At 42.0% G+C, this 18,562-nt stretch overlaps 1 protein-coding gene across 3 annotated transcripts in view; it reads left to right on the forward strand.

Moving 5' to 3' along the window:
• The window catches only part of tab2 (TGF-beta activated kinase 1 (MAP3K7) binding protein 2), a 44,346-nt gene that overhangs the window by 18,152 nt on the left and 7,632 nt on the right, over nucleotides 1-18,562 (forward strand). For 2 of the 3 annotated variants that reach the window (XM_046060149.1, XM_046060147.1), the window contains exons 2-3: nucleotides 14,403-14,592; nucleotides 15,075-16,767. In XM_046060149.1, coding sequence (XP_045916105.1) covers nucleotides 14,491-14,592; nucleotides 15,075-16,767 — 1,795 coding nt within the window. In that variant the 5' untranslated portion in view covers nucleotides 14,403-14,490. The remainder of the gene's footprint in view (nucleotides 1-14,402; nucleotides 14,593-15,074; nucleotides 16,768-18,562) is intronic. The other variant, XM_046060148.1, reaches the window with a different exon arrangement.

The raw sequence follows: 18,562 nt of genomic DNA on the forward strand, positions 1-18,562 counted from the left end.
CCCCCCCCCCCCCCCCCCCCCCTTAAAAACCATCAAATGATATATTATTAAAACAATTGTGTAAATGGTAAAACAGTACAAATGCAAACAGGGCAATAAAAGTGCTTTTTAAGTTGAGAAACATTTTGAGTCTCCCCTCTTGCCTCACAGGAGTTCAATGGCAGAAAACCAGTTCAAGTCAGTAGTTGTGGAGCTCCAGTAATGTTAGGTAGGCTGGCAGGGCTGTTTTATGCATTTTAAACATTGGATGAACTAATTCTTTTGTCTTTAATACAGATAATGCTGAGTAATTAATAAATTAATCATGACAAAAAGTTATAACCGATTATTTTTCTATTAGCCCACTCTGTTAATATAACATTACCTAGCTTATTTGGTAGCTTGTTTAACAGCTTATTGGACTGGAACTCACCTTCTACAGCTAGAGATGAGCAGATTGATCAGCTGGGGACTGAAATTTTTCCGCTTACTCGGCTCCTACCAGTGACCGGGGCAGTGTCAGATATCCAATTTTCTGCCGGTCACATTGAACGTTACAAACACGCTGCACGGCGCTGTGTTGTGCACAGACAGTAACCTCACACGGCTCATCTGTTGCTGTGAAAAAATACCGCGAGTTCTTTTAAATAAAACTGCTGACAAATAAGAGCAAACAGAGAAAGGGAAACAGACAGGTGTAGGTGTGTGCTTGTGTGTCTGATGGGAAGAGAAAGGTGAGCAGATTACTGTAGTTTGTGATTAAACACAAAAATAAATTGGAGAATTAAGTAGAATTAAAATGGTGTGCAGTTTATTTTCAGCTCCTTCCAGTGAAAATGTTATTTTATAATCAGTGTTTCATATTGACCATACAATTGAGACCAGTGAGAATAGCCAACATTTATACTGGTGCTGATAGGGATCCTAATAAAAATAGATTTTTCCAATAAATAGTTACAAAAATGTTTGTGTATGCTGTCAGCTATAGATCTTTAGAAAGAAATAAAATCGGAATTGGCCATAATTAGAATCGGCAGGTCAGATCTTTAAAAAAAAAAACAGTAACGGGAATCAGGCAGGAAAAATGTAATCTGTGCATCTCTTACTACAGCGATAATCCTGTGTGTGAACCGATATTAGGCTGTACCGTAGATCCACCGTTGTGTTGGGTTTTGCGCATTATCATGGTAAGTAGCAGAGCCCTTGGCTGGCTTTTGTTAAATATCTAACGTATGTAAGAGACATCCTCTATCCCAGAAGAAACTTGCCATTCGCAAGTCACTCCATCAGGTTGAACCAACCCTGGAGCGTTTATGTTCTTGGTGCGGTTCGTTTGGTGCTCATACACATCACAGTGGTTTGGTCTGCTGCCTTTCAAAACTTCAGCGACATCATTTCTAAAAATCACCTCCTGTGAGATGTTTGTATTGTCTCCGCCAACAGTAACATGAAATATCCGCTCTTCCCAATAATTGAACGACATTTCCACCACATGGCTTTTGTTTACAGTTTTTGGACCAGAAATCCATCATTGTGTCTGTCAGGAAAATGCCTTTTATCTGTTTTGTCACCCCTTCCTGGTGCTCGCCTACAAAATCTGTTTTATCTGCATCCTGTATTCAGCGTTTTCCAGTATTTGCTGCTCCACACCTTGTTGTTGCAGCGCACTAATTTGGAAGAAGATGTAAAGAGTTTTCTTTTTTACAAAACTAGGGCTGCAGCTATTGATTATTTTTGGTAATCGAGTATTCTAAAGACCATTCCATCGATTCATCAAGTAAATAAATACTTTAGCTTGGTGTCCCCTGTTTTAGCTTTTAATGGTCCCATACTTTGGACCCTTTCTGTCTTTTCTCTGGCCTGTCTCTTCTCTTCATCCCTCACTATTTTCTATCTCTTTCTCCATTTTGCAAACTGCATCATCAAATGATGTTGTCTTCACTTGTCCACAGTGTAACCACATTGTTTCGCACTGACGATTATTACTGTCACACAGTGTGCAGGATATAGTTACATGGATAAAACGAAGCATTGAAGCAAAGAATTTGCTTTTTAGTAATTCAGTTACTCAAGTTTCTTGATGAATCATTTCAGCCCTAGACAAAACTGGTGTGGCTGTCCAGTACAGTAGGAACCAACAAGACGTACAGTGATGGGAATGTTAGGCCTAAATAATATATGGAGCAGAAAGCCAGCAGCTATTCAGTGTTTGGTCAGACCAGAATCCTGCTGCTGTACTGTGCTGACTTTGTGCTATCCTGTGGTATAAAGTGCTCAGACATGCATCCAACTGCTTTATATACCCATTTTAAACGTCTGCATTGCTGTTTTTTTCTCCTATTGTCTCAACTGGATTGGTTGGGTAAAATCTCCACCCTCCTTCTGGCCGGTGGTAATATTTGGAAGAATAGTGCACTACTTGCAATGAAACAGTTTGTAAAGCCTTTTCCTCCCTCAAAGCCTGATGTCCCAATCAGTTGTAAAAGCATTGTACACGGTCACTTGGTTTGGACACTGCTGTTTTGCTGAATGTTTTATAGTTGGAAAAATAACCTATCATGTAACCTTTCATGAGAGTTGGTTTGGAAAGTTGAGCTTATAGATGATACTACCTGTTCAGTGAGTCTGTGTTGGGGCTTGTCATCTGGCTTTTAATGTTTCTACAGTGTAAGGAATATCACTGTACAGTAATGCTGCAACTATTGATTATTTTCGGACCAGTCACGATTATTTATTAATTATTTATTAAAGTCAGGCAGTCATGGCAGACAGTGGAACTGATGGTGCCCCTGGCATTCCATGTAGTGCATTGCAGTTAGAAATGCACAACCAGGAATATTCTTATAAGAAGATTGCTACCTCTCCCTTTACAGCATCATTGTATTGACAATGAAATTTCATGTTGAATTTTACGTTGATTACGTCGACTCTAAAAAATCGTTGCAGCCCCTCCTTTTAGTTATTCGTTTTTAAATAAAGAAAATTCTTGGAAGAAACCCAACAAAAAGACGAGTGGTTTAGGATAAGGCCTCTCATGTTGCTGAGGTTTCTATTTTAAGCTCAGGCTGTGGCTGTAACACATAGTAAGTAAAGCAGGGAGGAGGGTCCTCAGAAACAACTGTTTGTGATTGTTGCACCTTTGTATAAATTCATACCTTTTTAGATATAAATTGCATAGTATACAATAGTTTATTTCATCCACTTTATTGTAACAGCACTTTTCTGAATCACCAGTTTTGTCCCACAGTATTTCACCAAATAATTTGTGTGCTTACCATCAGTCAGCAGCACCATTAGGATATGATTTGGGGTAACCTTCTCTTAACATTGCTTACACTGGAGCCAAAAGTACTCAAACCTCACAGCGTGACATGTAGATAGCTGGCTTTCATTTTGACACACAATCAAGGTGCTTTGGGCATGTTTGGAGCTGGGTCTGGCTATAAAGGACTTTGTGGTTGTGATGTTTGTGTGATGGTTTTCTTTGATAGAAATTTGTTAGAATGTTTTGTCCTTTTTTACAGTTTTTCCATGTAGCCTGTATGCAGATTGGTTCTTTATTTAATTCTGTCTCATCTTCTGAAACCATTTTCTTTTCCAAAGAATGAGCCAGTCCGTATTTACAGAAGTTATTATTGTGAAGGTTAGTATTTGCAAACAAACTGGTTTGGAGAGAATGTGTCCTCTAAGTCCAGTCTGCAGCACATTTCAGGAAGCCCTCAAAGAAATCTTCTTGATAAAATTACAAATGATCATTTCTTCTACATAGCTATGGCTAGAACTATGAATGAACAATTGGCATGAAACTGTCATGAACCCTTATTTGTTGCTGCTATATATTTACTTTCTGATCTTTCTCAATAGGGCATGTGTTGACTGTTGGCTGTCATTCAGCTTGGTGGCTTTACAGGCCAGGAGCCTTCTGTGATCAGCTATAGAGAAGTTTTCCTATGTAGAAACATGTAGTTTGACTGAAGATGTCAGTATGGGAAGATAGATGGACACAGCTCATGGTGTTTCACATCAATATGAACCTGTTTTCTGGCTGTAATGTTGATGGTAGACTAAACTACAATTGGGTAATAAGTTGGTATAATTTGATATAAATTGTAATTTTTGTATGAGATGTAAATGTCTAGTGTGTGTTAAACATTAATCGAATACATTTCTATCCAAATCTATACAATTACTTTTTACACTTTCACTCACTGATTATACATAGACGCTCTTCTTTCAACTTGTAGTACGACAGTTACAGTAGCTGCACTAGTGAAAATAAGGTGTGCTACAGTAAAGGGAATGAGTGCTCCTACTTATGTCCATTGTGATTTAATGTAAAACAAGATAAAGGGTGTCTAATACTCCAGAGTATTAGAGTAAGTGCAATATACAATTTTATGAGTAAAATTTTGAGCTGATTATTTATGATTTAAATATTTAGCCATGCAGTAGAGCTTATCATATCATATCCACTTGCATGCAGCCCTGCCTCCTTGCCTTAACCAGTACAAACCACCCGCTGACGCTGAGCAATGTTTTATTTACGATCAGCCTGGCAGAGATGCTTGGGAATCACTTTCATGGTGTTCAGTGTTCATTTTAATTTTTAGTCAGTAACTCCACTAATGTAGACCAGACGCATCATGTTGTTGATTTGCATTTTTATAGTATTGTGTCTACTTAAACTGTGTATGCTTTAACTCTACATCTCTTTCATACCACAAAGAACACAGCTCTGTGAAGATAAGCTTGCTTATGTGGTTATGGATAGTTGACCTTCTGGTCATCTGTTTCCACATGCGGACATGGAGCTGGAAGATGGTTCATAGTAGTGAGCTATGTCATGAATCCATAATAACAAGGAAGAGAGAGGTCCTTTCTCGGGGTGGCTAGACTAACCTCTATTTTTTATTTTTTTTCATTTATTGTCTGGAAGCATTTTCTTATCATCTCTCCAGTGTTAGCAAATAAGAAAGCAAGTTCACACTTAACAAGAGCTAGTTCAAAGTTCACACAGATTAAAATGAACTATGTTTAAAGTTAACAAAAAAGGAACTAGTTCATGTTCTATATTTTTTTTGTTTTGTTTTTTGTAGACCATGTTCTTTTCTTCCATATTCTGTACAAAATGCTGAGAGTTTGGGTGAAGAAACTTTGCGGCTGTTAGCTTGTGAATGATTTTTTTGTAATCATCAGACAGTTGCAGATATTTCCCAAGATTGGTCAGATGTTTCAAATTGATTGGTCATGAGGCTGACTAGTTTTTTACAGACCCAGTACTGGAACGACGTAGCTCACGTTCATTAGTTGCAAACGGAAATGTTCAGTTCACCAAAAACATGAGCGCTTTCAATGAACAACACTGTGAGCAAGTATACATCTCCTAAGGCATATTCACATTTAAAACAAAAAAATTGTTGTGTGGCTGATTTTAAATCTGTTGTTTTAACTTTTGAAATGTGTGTAATCATCTATATTTTCCAAATCATTTTAGTTATTTAAACTGAGATTTGTAATAGTGGTCGACTGATTTGGGTTTTTCAATGGCCGATGTTTAGGGAGCAGGACGGCCAATGGCCGATATATAATGCCATATCAAAATAAATAAAGTCATGTATAATTCCATTATTCCATGCAGAGTATAATCTAATATACATGGCTATCTTAGCCAGTAATGTGTTGTTTCAGATGGAATCTTTTATTCATGAATGAAATAGAAAAACACATCGGGTTATGCTGTGGCTTTCAGAATGTGACTGGTGTTTAGGTGAGAGTGGGGTACAGTTTGTCAGAAGTGATGTCATTCAACTGCATTATTTTCTACACTATAAGAGTGTATATTTAACGTTAGCCAGTAATGATTCGACCTGCCGTCATTTAGGATGGAAGAAACGTGTTAACATTAAGAAAAGACGATGTTGACTGAGGACATTTAGGGCTCCAAACTAACTTTTTCACCACCTTCCCCAAACCCACGCTGACTTCATTCTGCAGCATCCCCACTGATAATCTGCTGCCTGCAATGTGTTCGCAGACATTTTCTGTTTTCCGGCCTCATGAGTGTCAGTTATCTCAAAATGCCAGATATTTTGAATTAATAAAACCGAATGCTTAATTTCTTAGCAGGTGACTGTTTAACTACTGAGTTGACAACAATTTGTTCTGTTACATAATGCTGAAAATCAACAGTGCTGGTCGGTCAGGAGATGCAGTGATTTAAACCAACAGTAAGAAAAGTGATATGTAATTTGTTAAGTTACAAGTAACTTGCTAGAAGAAGAGTCTGGTTGCCACCAGGCTAATTTATGCAGTGAAAGTGCTGTAGGCTTTTAAGGTTCTCATGTTACTAACTAAGTTATAGCAGGTATAATCACTGGTCATTTTCGCTTGAGCTGAAGTAAACATGGCACAGAGTCAATTTAGGCTTTTAGGGAGGGGCAAGAGCCACTGCTGTAAAGGAAAGGGCTGCACTGGATTTATAACGCAAGACAAAATGAGAGAGCATCATTGTGAAACGCAATGCAGCACAATAATCATTTTACCTCAATTATTTTTTTTTCATTACCTTTGCCAAAATTGTAATTGAAAATAACATTCATTAATTCAGAGCACTAACAAATAGCATATTTTCAAAAAATTTATTTATTGTTCCAGGCATCATTTTTGTTTAGCAAATACTTTATTATGAACACCTGGCAGATGTACTATAGACATAGAGTTGGGCATGTTCAGTTGACTGGATTTCCTTGGATAAATTAGGGTAAAAAGTCTAGTGCCAAAGTATAAATGGTGGCAGTTGTGGTTCAGGAGGTAGAGTGGGTGGTCCACTGATCACAGGTTGGTGCTTCCCTTCTGTCTGTTTCATGTCGTTAGTAGTAGACTGAAGAAATAAAACTATCCAATGTGTCACAATAAAATAAGCAAAGATTAGAGAAGTCAGGAATATGTCTGTTACTTGTTTTTTCTTAATTGCTATAATTATTGAATTATTTTTCATCTTTATCATACAGCCCCTCATGGGGTCCTGACCCCCAACCAACAGCATTGCCCCAGTTGTACCTTTGATCCTATGAATTGATGAAAGGCCTGAGAACAATTTACTTGGTCGAGGTGACTGCAGGTGAAATTAGCGGTCAGGCTCTATGTACTTTCAGCAGCTAAATGGGCGCAGAATTTTGTTGCTTATATAAAGAAGTAAAGTTGAAGAGGTGGGAGAAGAAGGGGAGAACAGAAAAGTAGGCAGGAGGTTGGAGTCGACACACATTCACACACACAGAAAAGCAAGCTGCAGCAAGCACCTATCAGCTTCACCTACTTACTGCTTCTAATACTCCCCTTTCCTCCTCTTCCTTCCTTATATGGCCAAGACAGACTCAACTGGGCAGTCAGCTTTTTAACCAGTTTTTACAGTGTTTACAGAGGGAAACAAAAAGTTGGCAAAAAGTGGACTGGCAGTCAGGGATGCACTGAATGTTCAGCCACCGAAATTAATTGGCCAAAAACAGCAAAAAAAAGCACGTTCGGTGTTCGGCCTAATACTTCAAAAGGCCGAATAAATTTTACTGAACAATTACGTTGACATGTCGGCAGTGTGGAACCATTTTAAAGTTTCTGAGAAAGACGCAAAAATGTCTGTTTGCAGACGCTGTTCTGCTGAATTGTCTCCTAGCACACCCACTCCATCTGTGGCTGACTTCTTAGAAAAGGCAACAAAAGGTCTGACCCGCTTTGACTGTTTCTGTCAATCGTTACTGGAAGGTGAATAAGCTAGCTGCACCTACATTTGGAGTGCACACGTATTAAAGCCTTTATGGTAAATCCACTGAAACGGCCCAGTGCGAGCTGACATGCAGGTTAGAGACTTTATCCTGTTAGTTTGTCTCAAGTGTTGCAGTATGAGAGTCCTACCTGAAGAGAGGCTGTGAAGACTTCATGTTACGCCATACGAGAACTACACACATTATTTATCAAACTGGGTCAGACTTGAGGAATTTAGTGCGAGGATACACATGTGACAACGTCCGGTTTTCAAAATAAGGTGTCTGTACAGGATGGAAATAGGATTAATTGGATTATAGTCACAGAAAGTATAAAACATAGTACATTTGTTCATTAGAAGTAAATGGACACATGTAATTTACTTTACTGGACCCTCTCAGGCCTCGGACCCACCCACCATAGTCTCTCCAAATCCTGTGGGAAACACTGAGTAAAAAGCACATTTTGACTATTTAATTTATGCAATGGTTTCAAAAAAGGCAAAATGAATGGAGAAAAAAATGTGAATTGACTTGTTCGGTGTTCAGTATTCGGCAACTTTTTTTTCATTAGATTCGGCTTTGGCCAACAATTTTCATTTCTGTGCATCCCTACTGTCAGTCTATTGAATGCACCAGGACCCAGGAGAGAACGCTCCTCCATGTTTCTACGACCTCCCAGTTTCCCACAGTGCCGTGGGAGGGGTTGGTCGACCTGGGGAGCTGGTGCCCTTGCCTGCTTCCAATAAACCACCAGCTGCAGGCTGCGGTGCTGAAGAATTTTTGATTTCCTGCATACACACTCCCCCACCATCGTGCACACACACGCGCACACAAACACTCTCATACCCCTGTTTTCAAAAGTGGGCAACTAAAAGCCAAGCAGGCTGTCTTGCAGAGCTGATCCCAGCTCTGTGTCCGCTGTGAGGCCCAGGCTTCATGGCACAGTTGAGTGCAATTTGGGTTCTGCACATAAAGTGTGGTTTGTTTCTGTTCTGGAGACTCTGTTCTGGAGACACTGCCTGGAACAAAACAACTGCCCCGTGTATGGGGCTCATGTTCTAACATACAGTAAATGTGTTGTCTGCTAGTGTTGTCATTAGTATGATTAATTAAAATGAATTTGAGAAAATATTATTGTCTGAAACTTATTTATCTCAGCAATGTGGTGAATTTTTCATCCTGAGCACATAAACTGGTAATAAGATTCAAGATTTACACTCTCAGCATAGCCTTTTAAGATGAAGTTTCAGGATGTTTTAAGACAATCTTGTTGAAGATGCACAACTGTTTCAAGTTTCCATTGATGACACAATTGCAGTTTAACTTAGTTTATTTTAATCAGACTTAAGACATTAATATGGTGGGAAATCACTTTGTTTCAGTGTGTCACAGCTTTTGTGATGACTTGAAAAGCTCTTTTGTTAGGACTGCTCTCCTCTGAAGTTTCCATGCAAGCCTGTGCGTTCCTACGCTCTGTGGGAGGCAAGGTATGGCCTGTGGTGGAGTCACTGAAAATATAAATCACGTTGCATTCTTAAAAAACGACGTGTAGAACTGTAGTTCACAGAAAAATGAAGAAGGTATGTCATGAGAGAAAGTGTAGCAGATCGTGTGTGGGACTGTTGCTCGCTCATTTCCATCAGGACTGCAGTCTAAGGGACGCCACGCAGCAAGCTGCACAGTTGAAACCAGCCTACATTACAGCCTTACAAAACTGTCAATGTTCCAACATTATGCAGTCAAATCGATGAATATGTCAGCCTTTTTTTCTTTTGTTTCTTTACAATTTCTAGGAGGGAATAACCCTTTGATATTTTGAATTGACTTATTAACAGCTCTGTTTTGCAAACGTGTCACTCAGGTGCAACATTACTCTCAGGTGGTCAGGTTGTTGTGAAAATAAGATTATGAATCGTGCACGTGACTGGGTATTGGTTCTCTGAGTACTTTCAGTATTTACCAGGGTTTATATACTGTTCTGCAGTACAGCATTCTTGTGTGTGTGTGTGTGTGTGTGTGTGTGTGTGTGTGTGTGTGTGTGTGTGTGCACTAGGCACGCACACACACCCAAGCATGTCCGTTGCTTCTTTGGAAGACTGGAGCGCCTGCCAGCCGTCCTCAGCTGCATCCACTGCCAATTAGTCCCTTTTATTTGTTTAAATTTTGCTGGACCAAGACACAGCAGTTAGACATTCCATGCAGTGCCTCTGGGCTGCTGCTTAAAGCTGCAGAGGATGTTTCTGATTGAAGTTCAGGTGTTACTGTATCTGCTGTACTAAGTGTTATTTAACTACCATTTCTGCAGAATCTTTGGAGGATTTGGTTTGACAAGATCAGAATTGTCCCAAACAATCATGATGAGAGCATCTAGTCTTTGCATGCTGAAGAGAGAATGGCATGACATTTAGTTTTTTTCCCTGCAGTAATGTGTAGCCTCTTTGTTTACACCAACGTGTTTGTGTGGGCTGTTGCAGTGGCCACAGCGTCAGGTGCTGGGCTGATATTTCTGTCAAAGACTCCTGTTGATTATTTATCCACATTTTGTTTAGGCTTTAATTCATTTGGACAATTTTAGCTGCATTCACTCTGGCGGAGTGAAAGAGCCCATTGATGGAGCATGGTAGGCTTGCTACCTCCAGAAGTGAGTGTGGGGCTGTGGGTCAATGCTTTGGCATGGTGAATAACAGCCTCAGCAATAGAAGCTTTATCTCTATCTCTGCTGTTACAGCAGCACTGCCTCAGGCCATGTTCCACCAGTGCCTCCAGGGACAGCAAGGACTAATCCGCCCCCCCTTGGAACCACCCTCACACATCAGCCGGCTGCAGGCCTATAATTACGGTGAAGAGGTGTGGACCTTTTTTTTGTTTTTGAAGCCAGGAAACAATCTAACCACACTGTTGACCTGTTACTGGGTTAGCTGCCAAGTAGTGAATTTCCTTTCCCACAATGGTGGAGCTGCCCAGCCTCCTGAGCGGAGTCTGAATGGTGGACTGTTCTCTGGCTCTGTGCACTGATGGTTCCTCTTGGGGTAGATGTAAACTGATAATGCATCAGGCTCTAAAAGTGGTGTGTGAAGTTGCCTACTTCAAGGTTTCATTTTCTATAGACTTATTTGGCTTAATCTGCTGGAGATAGAATATGCTTTACTGGAGCCAATAAGATTTGCTCTAAACATGTAATCTGAGAGATGGCAAACTGTTCTCCTCTGGTTTTCATTTTAGAGCCTCTCCATTCTGCTTTTCCATGTTGATGAGTTCTCTGTTTCACATTGAGCTTGATTGGATAGGTAATTATAATGAAGAAACTTTCAAAATTGTTAGTTCTGCGACAAAGTTTTGAGACTGAGTGAAAATCTATGCAATGTCACTTTGCATCTAGGGTTGGGCGATGTCTACAAAAGTTACATCGGACGATGTCCAAATTGAAACATCGGGATGGACGATGGCATCAGGGGTGTGCGCACGCAGGGGGGGTAGCGGTCGTCTTAAGTGCACAGACTTCATTTGTTAAATACTTGGTAGCCCTATGACGTTACAAGTAAGCGGTGGATATTTTACAAGCACAACCAGGTGAAGCAGCAGCTGAACACACAGGTGCAGATGTTTGTTTCGGTTGTTTGACAGGCTGCGTCATTAACAAGCCCACAAGCGGCTCATCTGCTGCCGTGATAACAGATCACAGGTGGAAAAAGACGGGAAAAAGACTAGGGCTGTGTCTTTTGCCGACTTTATAAAACGCAGCCTACTGCTGATGTAGAAAGTGGAGTAGACGGGCGAGAGGAGAGACGGAGAGAGGAGGGGCAAGCCGGTGTGTTTATCTGGGTTGTAGGCCTCTTGTGTGTCTGAGTGTGGGGAAAAAGAGAATTCCGAGGAAGGTGCGAAGCATATTTAAAATTTAATATAATGGTCATGGTGATTAAAACCTGCTGTCACAGGGCGGTATTATGTGAAAAATTTAGCTTTTTTTGCCGGGAGGCAGGGTTTTACAATCGCAATGCCTGCGCGACCATCAACCATCTGTCAGCCATCGCCGATGAATGGTGGCATCGTCAATCGGCCCAACCTTATTTGCATCGTTAATATTGGAAGTCTCCAGGAAAAGCACGCCAACGTGCATATAGTCACTTCTAGTGTTTCATATTTGGTAATTTGTTTGTAATTTGGTGTAAAAACATTTTTTAATTGTAGTATTGTATAATATATTTTTGATATTGTTAGTATTATGTTTAATGTCACTTATCACGTTACTTTATTCCATGCTATCCACTTGCTACTGTAATGTCACCTGTGAGACAAATAAAGGCTGATCTTATCTTTTTCCATGGTCAGTCTCTGAGGAAAACATGGCTTTACCTTTCTACAGCCCACTGAGGTTCTAAAAGTTCTCTACAAATCAGTTACCTCTGAGTTTATGTCTCCTTCTTGCAGCTGGTGCCCTAATATTCAGTAGCCAAATAGCTTCTCCTTTTGATCAGCTACATACGGATGTTTTGCAAAGCCGATTTATGACTTTTCAGTTATATTACACATGGTAATAGCTTAGATAAGACCGAAGCACAGCTACTCAGATACTTTGTGTGATTTGAAGCACACTCTTGACTTTTCTTCATTAAATAAATGTCTATAAGTGTGTATTGAGATTGCTATCAAGAGACTTGTCTCTTGTTCCTTTACTCTGCATTATACCTCATTGATCGGCATAGAGCAGAAAAGGGTGTGCTTCATGTGTCACCATGTTTTGAATGGCATATCTGAACCTCCCACAGGATGATGTTTCGAAAGAGTGTGGTTAAAAGAAAAGTGTGGGATAACACAAGACATGGCTGTCATGCACTTACACTTCTCATGACTGTTCTGCTCCACATCACTTCTGTCTGTGCTTCTAGTCGCTTAACATAGCAGGGTAAAGGTTGGGAAAGTTAGCTTGTATCTGAGGGTGTGCCAGATCAAATCCCTGGACTAGCTTTTAAACACCTGGGCCCCAGAGTGAAGGAGACAGAACTGCAAGTCTCTTGAGCAAAGCCTTGGCTGAGCTAGTGAATTTGCTCAGTGGCTAGTAGTAAAATACTTTGGTTACCTTGGCCAGCTCCCAGATATGAGTATAGTTTATGCATAGAATGAAACTTTTTTTTCCATAGCAGCCAACATTTGAAACATAAATTCAGTTGTGTTTATTAAGTACACCTAGTTGAAACTAATGCAGTCTAATACAACAGCAATACAGCAGCAATAAATTCTACCTTCATGAAAGTTACAATGTTTAGTTTTTTTAAAACTTTTTGAAAGCCTATAGATACTGTAGGTTGTGGTGCTGTTGAACTGTTTTGCGATGTATTCTTTGAGATGTTTTGTTATTTTGTTTATCCAATCAATTTCAAGGAGGGTAGACTAAATATAAGAGGTACCTCTCAGCATACCACATAGGATTATCAATCAACAAACCTAATTCTTCCTGAAGCAGAGGGAGCCGCCAGTAACAGAATAGTAAGCAAGAACATAATAGTAAGGATTAGTGTTTCGTTGTCTTAACAGACAGCTATTAAAACTAGGTTAAATATCCTGTGATCAGAATCTGTAGCGTTCAGTTCTCCCAATAGCAGCTTAATGGTGCTTTGTTCACTATCTGTTGTTGCAACATAAGTCAGCACCGGTATCTTTACGGGCAATATGAAGCACAAATGCCGCACGCAAGTCCACACAGCCCCACTGTTGTCTGGTTTTTAAACATTAATTCCAAATCTGTTAGTGTGTTCCACTTTATCTGCAGAAAGTTTGCTGTTACGCTCTTTGGAAAAGCGTTTTCTCTGGTTAATTTAGTGTTAAATAAAAATGAATTTCCCTCAGATTTATGTGTGGGAGACGGTCAGAGGCAAACAGTATAATGCCCTGCAGCTCTGTCTTTGTGTGTGCAGTGTCAGGGAAAAAAGCAGCGATTCTCTGGAATCAACTGTTCTGCAGATCTGCCTTATGCTGGAGCTTAACAGATCCTTATGGGGAGATTTGCCTCTAGACCAGACAACTGGTAGGCCACCGGGTGTCCTTAATAAGTGAATGTTGATGTGAAGATCAGTTGGGAAGGCTTGTTTTCTCGGTAGTCAGTCAGGGGTGGTTTCCTCCTTCTGCGACTCCTTTTATTGAGGGGCTTTGTGGAGAGGAGGGCTTCTGAAATGAATGCCATCTATTCTCAATGAGGATCTCTGCAATTTTGTTTTGAAGTCTCTGAGGCATAATGAAAATGACGACCTCAGATGTCTGACGGATGTCTTGTAGAGTGGATTTGCAATAGGCCGCACTGGCGCCTTCTCTGCCACTTGTACATAACAAACCAGGCTTCTCCTGCTCTTACGACTGTGAAGATGTGAAGTATGGACTAGGGCTGAACAATTAATCCAAATGCTATAAGAATCACAATATGGCGTACTGCCGTTTTTTTTTTTTTTTTAATTGCATAAGGTGCAATATTTGTTAAAGGTGAAACGTGTGTAAAAAATTTAAATTCAATATTGTTGTGCTGCAGAGATGTCCTGACCCTCGCATCATTGAGTCCTAGCATGGACTAGAGAAAGATAGGATTGGATCATTATGTTTTTGCATACTGTATATCATATGGAGAGAACTTTGTTTTCTCATCTGGTGTGTTCCTTTTTTGTTCTTTCAATTCAGAAGATGTTCAAGATGAAGGCGATTTGCTGCCACCACTGACGCACAGTGCCCTGAACACAACAAGCAGTCCTGACCTGGCAACACACGAATGGCCCAGGGAAGCCACCAGATTGATAATCAGGTTTTGCATGACCTGCGCCAGAAGTTCCCTGAAGTCCCAGAGGGTGTTGTCTCCTTATGTGTTCAGCAGGTGAGCAAGTTTGAACCTCTGACACCAGAAAAGATGATTCTGCTGGTTAACGCTTGACTGATAATTCATCTGGCTGATATTTGCTTACTGCAGACATACCAGTTCCAGCGCTTTTCAGTAAATATGCTATATAATGTAAGATGTTTGCGGCAATTTAAATTTTTTTTTTTAAATATACATAAATGGATGGATGATTGTTAGAAATAGACATCGGCCCCAAAACTCCAGTAGTGCAACAAATGAACCAGGGTAATGCCATACATTTAGCTGGTTTGTCCTGTGTTTCCCTAACTATAATTATGTCAGTTAGACAAAGCTCTGTGTGTCATTGTTAGGAGTTACATATAGAAGTTAATTTAACAAAGTAGTGAAGAATGTTATGGTTTGATTGGATGGGATGAAACGGGTATGAATGGTAGCATTGTTGTCATCTGAAACATTGATATTGCGTACTAACTGTATTTCCTCTTTCTTTCCTTCAGAACAACAACAATTTAGACGCCTGCTGTGAATACTTGTCCCAGGTCAGTCCGGCCTATCTGTACAGTGAAGAAGGAAACCTCAGCTTTTCTGACGACCCCACCATCACCAGGCTCCGTAATCACATGACCCAGCTGAACCTGGGCCTGCAGTCTCAGAATGTGCATGTGGCCCCAGCTCGGGACGGCCTGAGAATGAACGGCAGCCGGACGCTGGCCCACAGCCTGAGTGACGGGCCCCTCCAGACAGGCCAGGCCCCCAACAGTGACTTCTTTCAGCAGGAGCCCCAGTCAGCACCAGTGCAGGTGCCCTCCAGCCTCAATGTATTTGGTGTGATGGAGCCCACACGCAAACCGCAGCCTCCACAGCACCTTGGACTCTACCCTCTGGGTGTCAAAGCAACGACTATGGGTGTCCAGCAGACGCCACGCTTCAACCCCATTACCGTTACGCTAGCCCCTAATATTCAGACAGGTCGGAACACCCCCACTTCTTTGCACATACACGGTGGGCCACAGTCGGGCCTCAGCAGTCCACAGGGTAACTCTATCTACATCAGGCCCTATGTTAGCCAGTCCGGTACCACTCGGCAGAACCAGCAGGGAGGCAGGGCCCAGTACAGCCCCACTTCCCAGCCCCTGCAGCAGATCTACCAGATCTCACACCCATCCTCCCTGTCCGGCTCCTGGTCCGGCCCTCAGCATGCCTCCTCCTCACATACCTCACAGCACCAGACCCAGGGCCACCAGACTTCTCACGTCTACATGCCAATTAGCTCTCCCACAAATCCCCAGGCGCCCTCCATTCTTCCCACTGGAAGCCAGGCCTCTTCCTCTGGTGTCTCCTCGTGCTCTTCTTCCTCTTCCTCCTCCTCTGTCATGCCCACATCCCTGTCTACCATCAGCCAGTACAACATCCAGAACATCTCCACCGGCCCACGGAAGAATCAGATAGAGATCAAACTTGAATCTCCTCAGAGGAGCAACTCCACAACCACGACAGCCGTGCTGCGGACAGGCAGTGGGCCCCGGTCCTCCTCCACCTCCTCCTCCTGCCCTTCCTCTTCCTCCTCTTCAACCGGGGTGGCTACTGTCCCCACCACCCCTCTCTCTATCGGAGGCCCAGGTCTGAGTCGCAGCCAGCCCACTGTTTACATCTCTGCCAGCCCGCCTACTGCTGCTACCACTCCCTCTGAGGAGGCCGTTGTGGCCTCAGCCGGCTCCCGCTCCCAACCCAAGTTTTACATTTCTGCTAATGCCTCCAGCGATGACAGTGGGGGAAGGAACCCTCCCACAGTCTACATCTCAGCCAACCCTCCCTTGCAGGGTCCCTCAGGGGCCAGGAACATGGGGGGCCAAGTGAGCATGGGCCCCGCCTACATCCACCACCATCCTCCTAAGTCCCGTACCTCGGTGGGAGGGGGAGGCACAGCTTCTTCCCCACGTGTGGTGGTGACTCAGCCCAACACCAAATACACTTTTAAAATCACGGTGTCCCCCAATAAGCCCCCAGCTGTGTCCCCTGGAGTGGTGTCCCCTACGTTTGAGCCCAACAACCTCCTCAGCCTACCCTCAGACCACCACTTTGTGGAGCCAGACCCCCTCCATCTCTCAGACCCGCTGTCGCCACACAGGGAGAGGCCGAGTGAGCCTCGCAGACTCAGCATGGGCTCAGATGACGCAGCGTACACACAAGGTGAGCAATGCCTGATAAGTATCATCAGTTTGATCATATTCCCTGTCCTTATGCACCAACAGAAACAAATGCACAAGAAATTCAACAAAAGACTTAAACAAGTATTCCTAAGTGCATACTCGATAATATATTATAAACAAGTAATTACAAACCCTTTAAATCTTTTTATACGGTGTTGATTATTCTTTACAGTTTTACTTGATATTATAGCTAACGTTACAAAGAGGTGTCTGCCAATTTCTTGAAGCAGCTCTTATATCCTTGCAAGTTTGCTAATACATACTTTAGATAAGGAGTTAACACCCACGGCTTGGACCAAACAGACAAAAATGCCAAAAACTATTAGAATTGTTTGATTCACTGTTTGTTGGTTGTTTAGAGAGTGCACAGACAAGAAACCTGTAACACCAATGAGAAACTATACAGATGTTTTTTTGCTGTAGGTAGCAGTAGGTCTAAATGCTTTTAGTAATTTTACCACAAAGTATACTGTGTCTCTTTCCATAACATTGACCGTAATGTAATTCTTGAGCCAAACTGTGTATACTTGCTGTCACTCATGTTCAGTCAGTGTAGAAACGCTGCTCTGCATGTCCGTCTCCGTGAGGCAGATAAAAGCAAAGGTGACTCTCTCTCTGAGGGCCGGTGTGTGATGACGGTAGTGTGAGTCCTCCACACTAAATGCTGTGTTTGCTTCAACGACCCCCGAGTCTGGAGGATTCTGTAGTGTGAGTCAATCGTGTCAGAGAACACTGCTGTTTCCTTTTTTGGGCTTTTCACTGTATTACGTGTGAGTCACCGGCTGTGACTACCACCAAGAGGGGCTTCGCCTCAAGCATGCTGCTTCTGCTGCTGAGCCTCATCAGCACAGTTTCCTTCTACTATATCAGCTTTGGCTTTGAAAAATGCATATTGACACCAACATAGTCACGTTGAAGGTTGTACCTGATAAAGACACACCTGTCTAACTCGTTTTTTCCTACAAAAATTTCCCACGATAATTAAACTATGCGCTACAAATGTTTTCACTCGCACACTGTGGGAGCACGGCAACACTCAATGCTTGGCTCGCTTCCTCTCCTCGTTCTATACAAAACATCTACGTGACAGATGCTGTTAAAACAGCGTAACTCCTGTAAGGAATCAGGAGGTGCGTAGCGAGTGTTTGATTGTCCGAGTGGCAGAAAGTGACGCTGAACGCGAGCGGAGGCAAATATTCTGTCAGTAGGTATGTCAGTCAGTGTCTGTTACAGAGTGTCGGCTTCTCAGGAGGTAGAGCGGGTTGGCCGTTAATCGGAAGGTCGGCGGTTCAATCCCTGGCTCCCCCTGGTTGCGTGTCGAAGTGTCCTTGGGCAAGATACTGAACCCCGATTTGCCCCTGGCAGCTGTTCCGCCAGTGTATGAATGTGTGTGAATGTTAGTTTCCGTTTGAGCACTTAGGCTCAGTGTATGAATGTGTATGACTGGTGAATGCAGATGTAGTGTAAAAGCGCTTTGAGTGGTCGAAAAGACTAGAAAGGCGCTATACAAGTACGGAGCATTCAAGACCAAGAAAAGTCTGTTGTTTCGCTAAGTTAGCTAACATCTCCCCTCCCCTTCAGACTGAGCTGAGCAGGAAAGCTTCTACAGCAGCTACACAGCTGCTGTGTAACTCAACATTAGTTCAATAGAAAGTAACTGATAGCTGTATTTTATTAATTTTTGGATTTTAATGTGCAAATAAAATGCACCTCAGAAGGGAGGAGGTTTCTCGTGTTGCACACAAAAGGCAAACATGAACAATCGTATCTATAAC

The sequence above is a fragment of the Micropterus dolomieu genome, linkage group LG10, assembly GCF_021292245.1.
Source record: "Micropterus dolomieu isolate WLL.071019.BEF.003 ecotype Adirondacks linkage group LG10, ASM2129224v1, whole genome shotgun sequence".
In the NCBI taxonomy this organism is placed as follows: Eukaryota; Metazoa; Chordata; class Actinopteri; order Centrarchiformes; family Centrarchidae; genus Micropterus; species Micropterus dolomieu.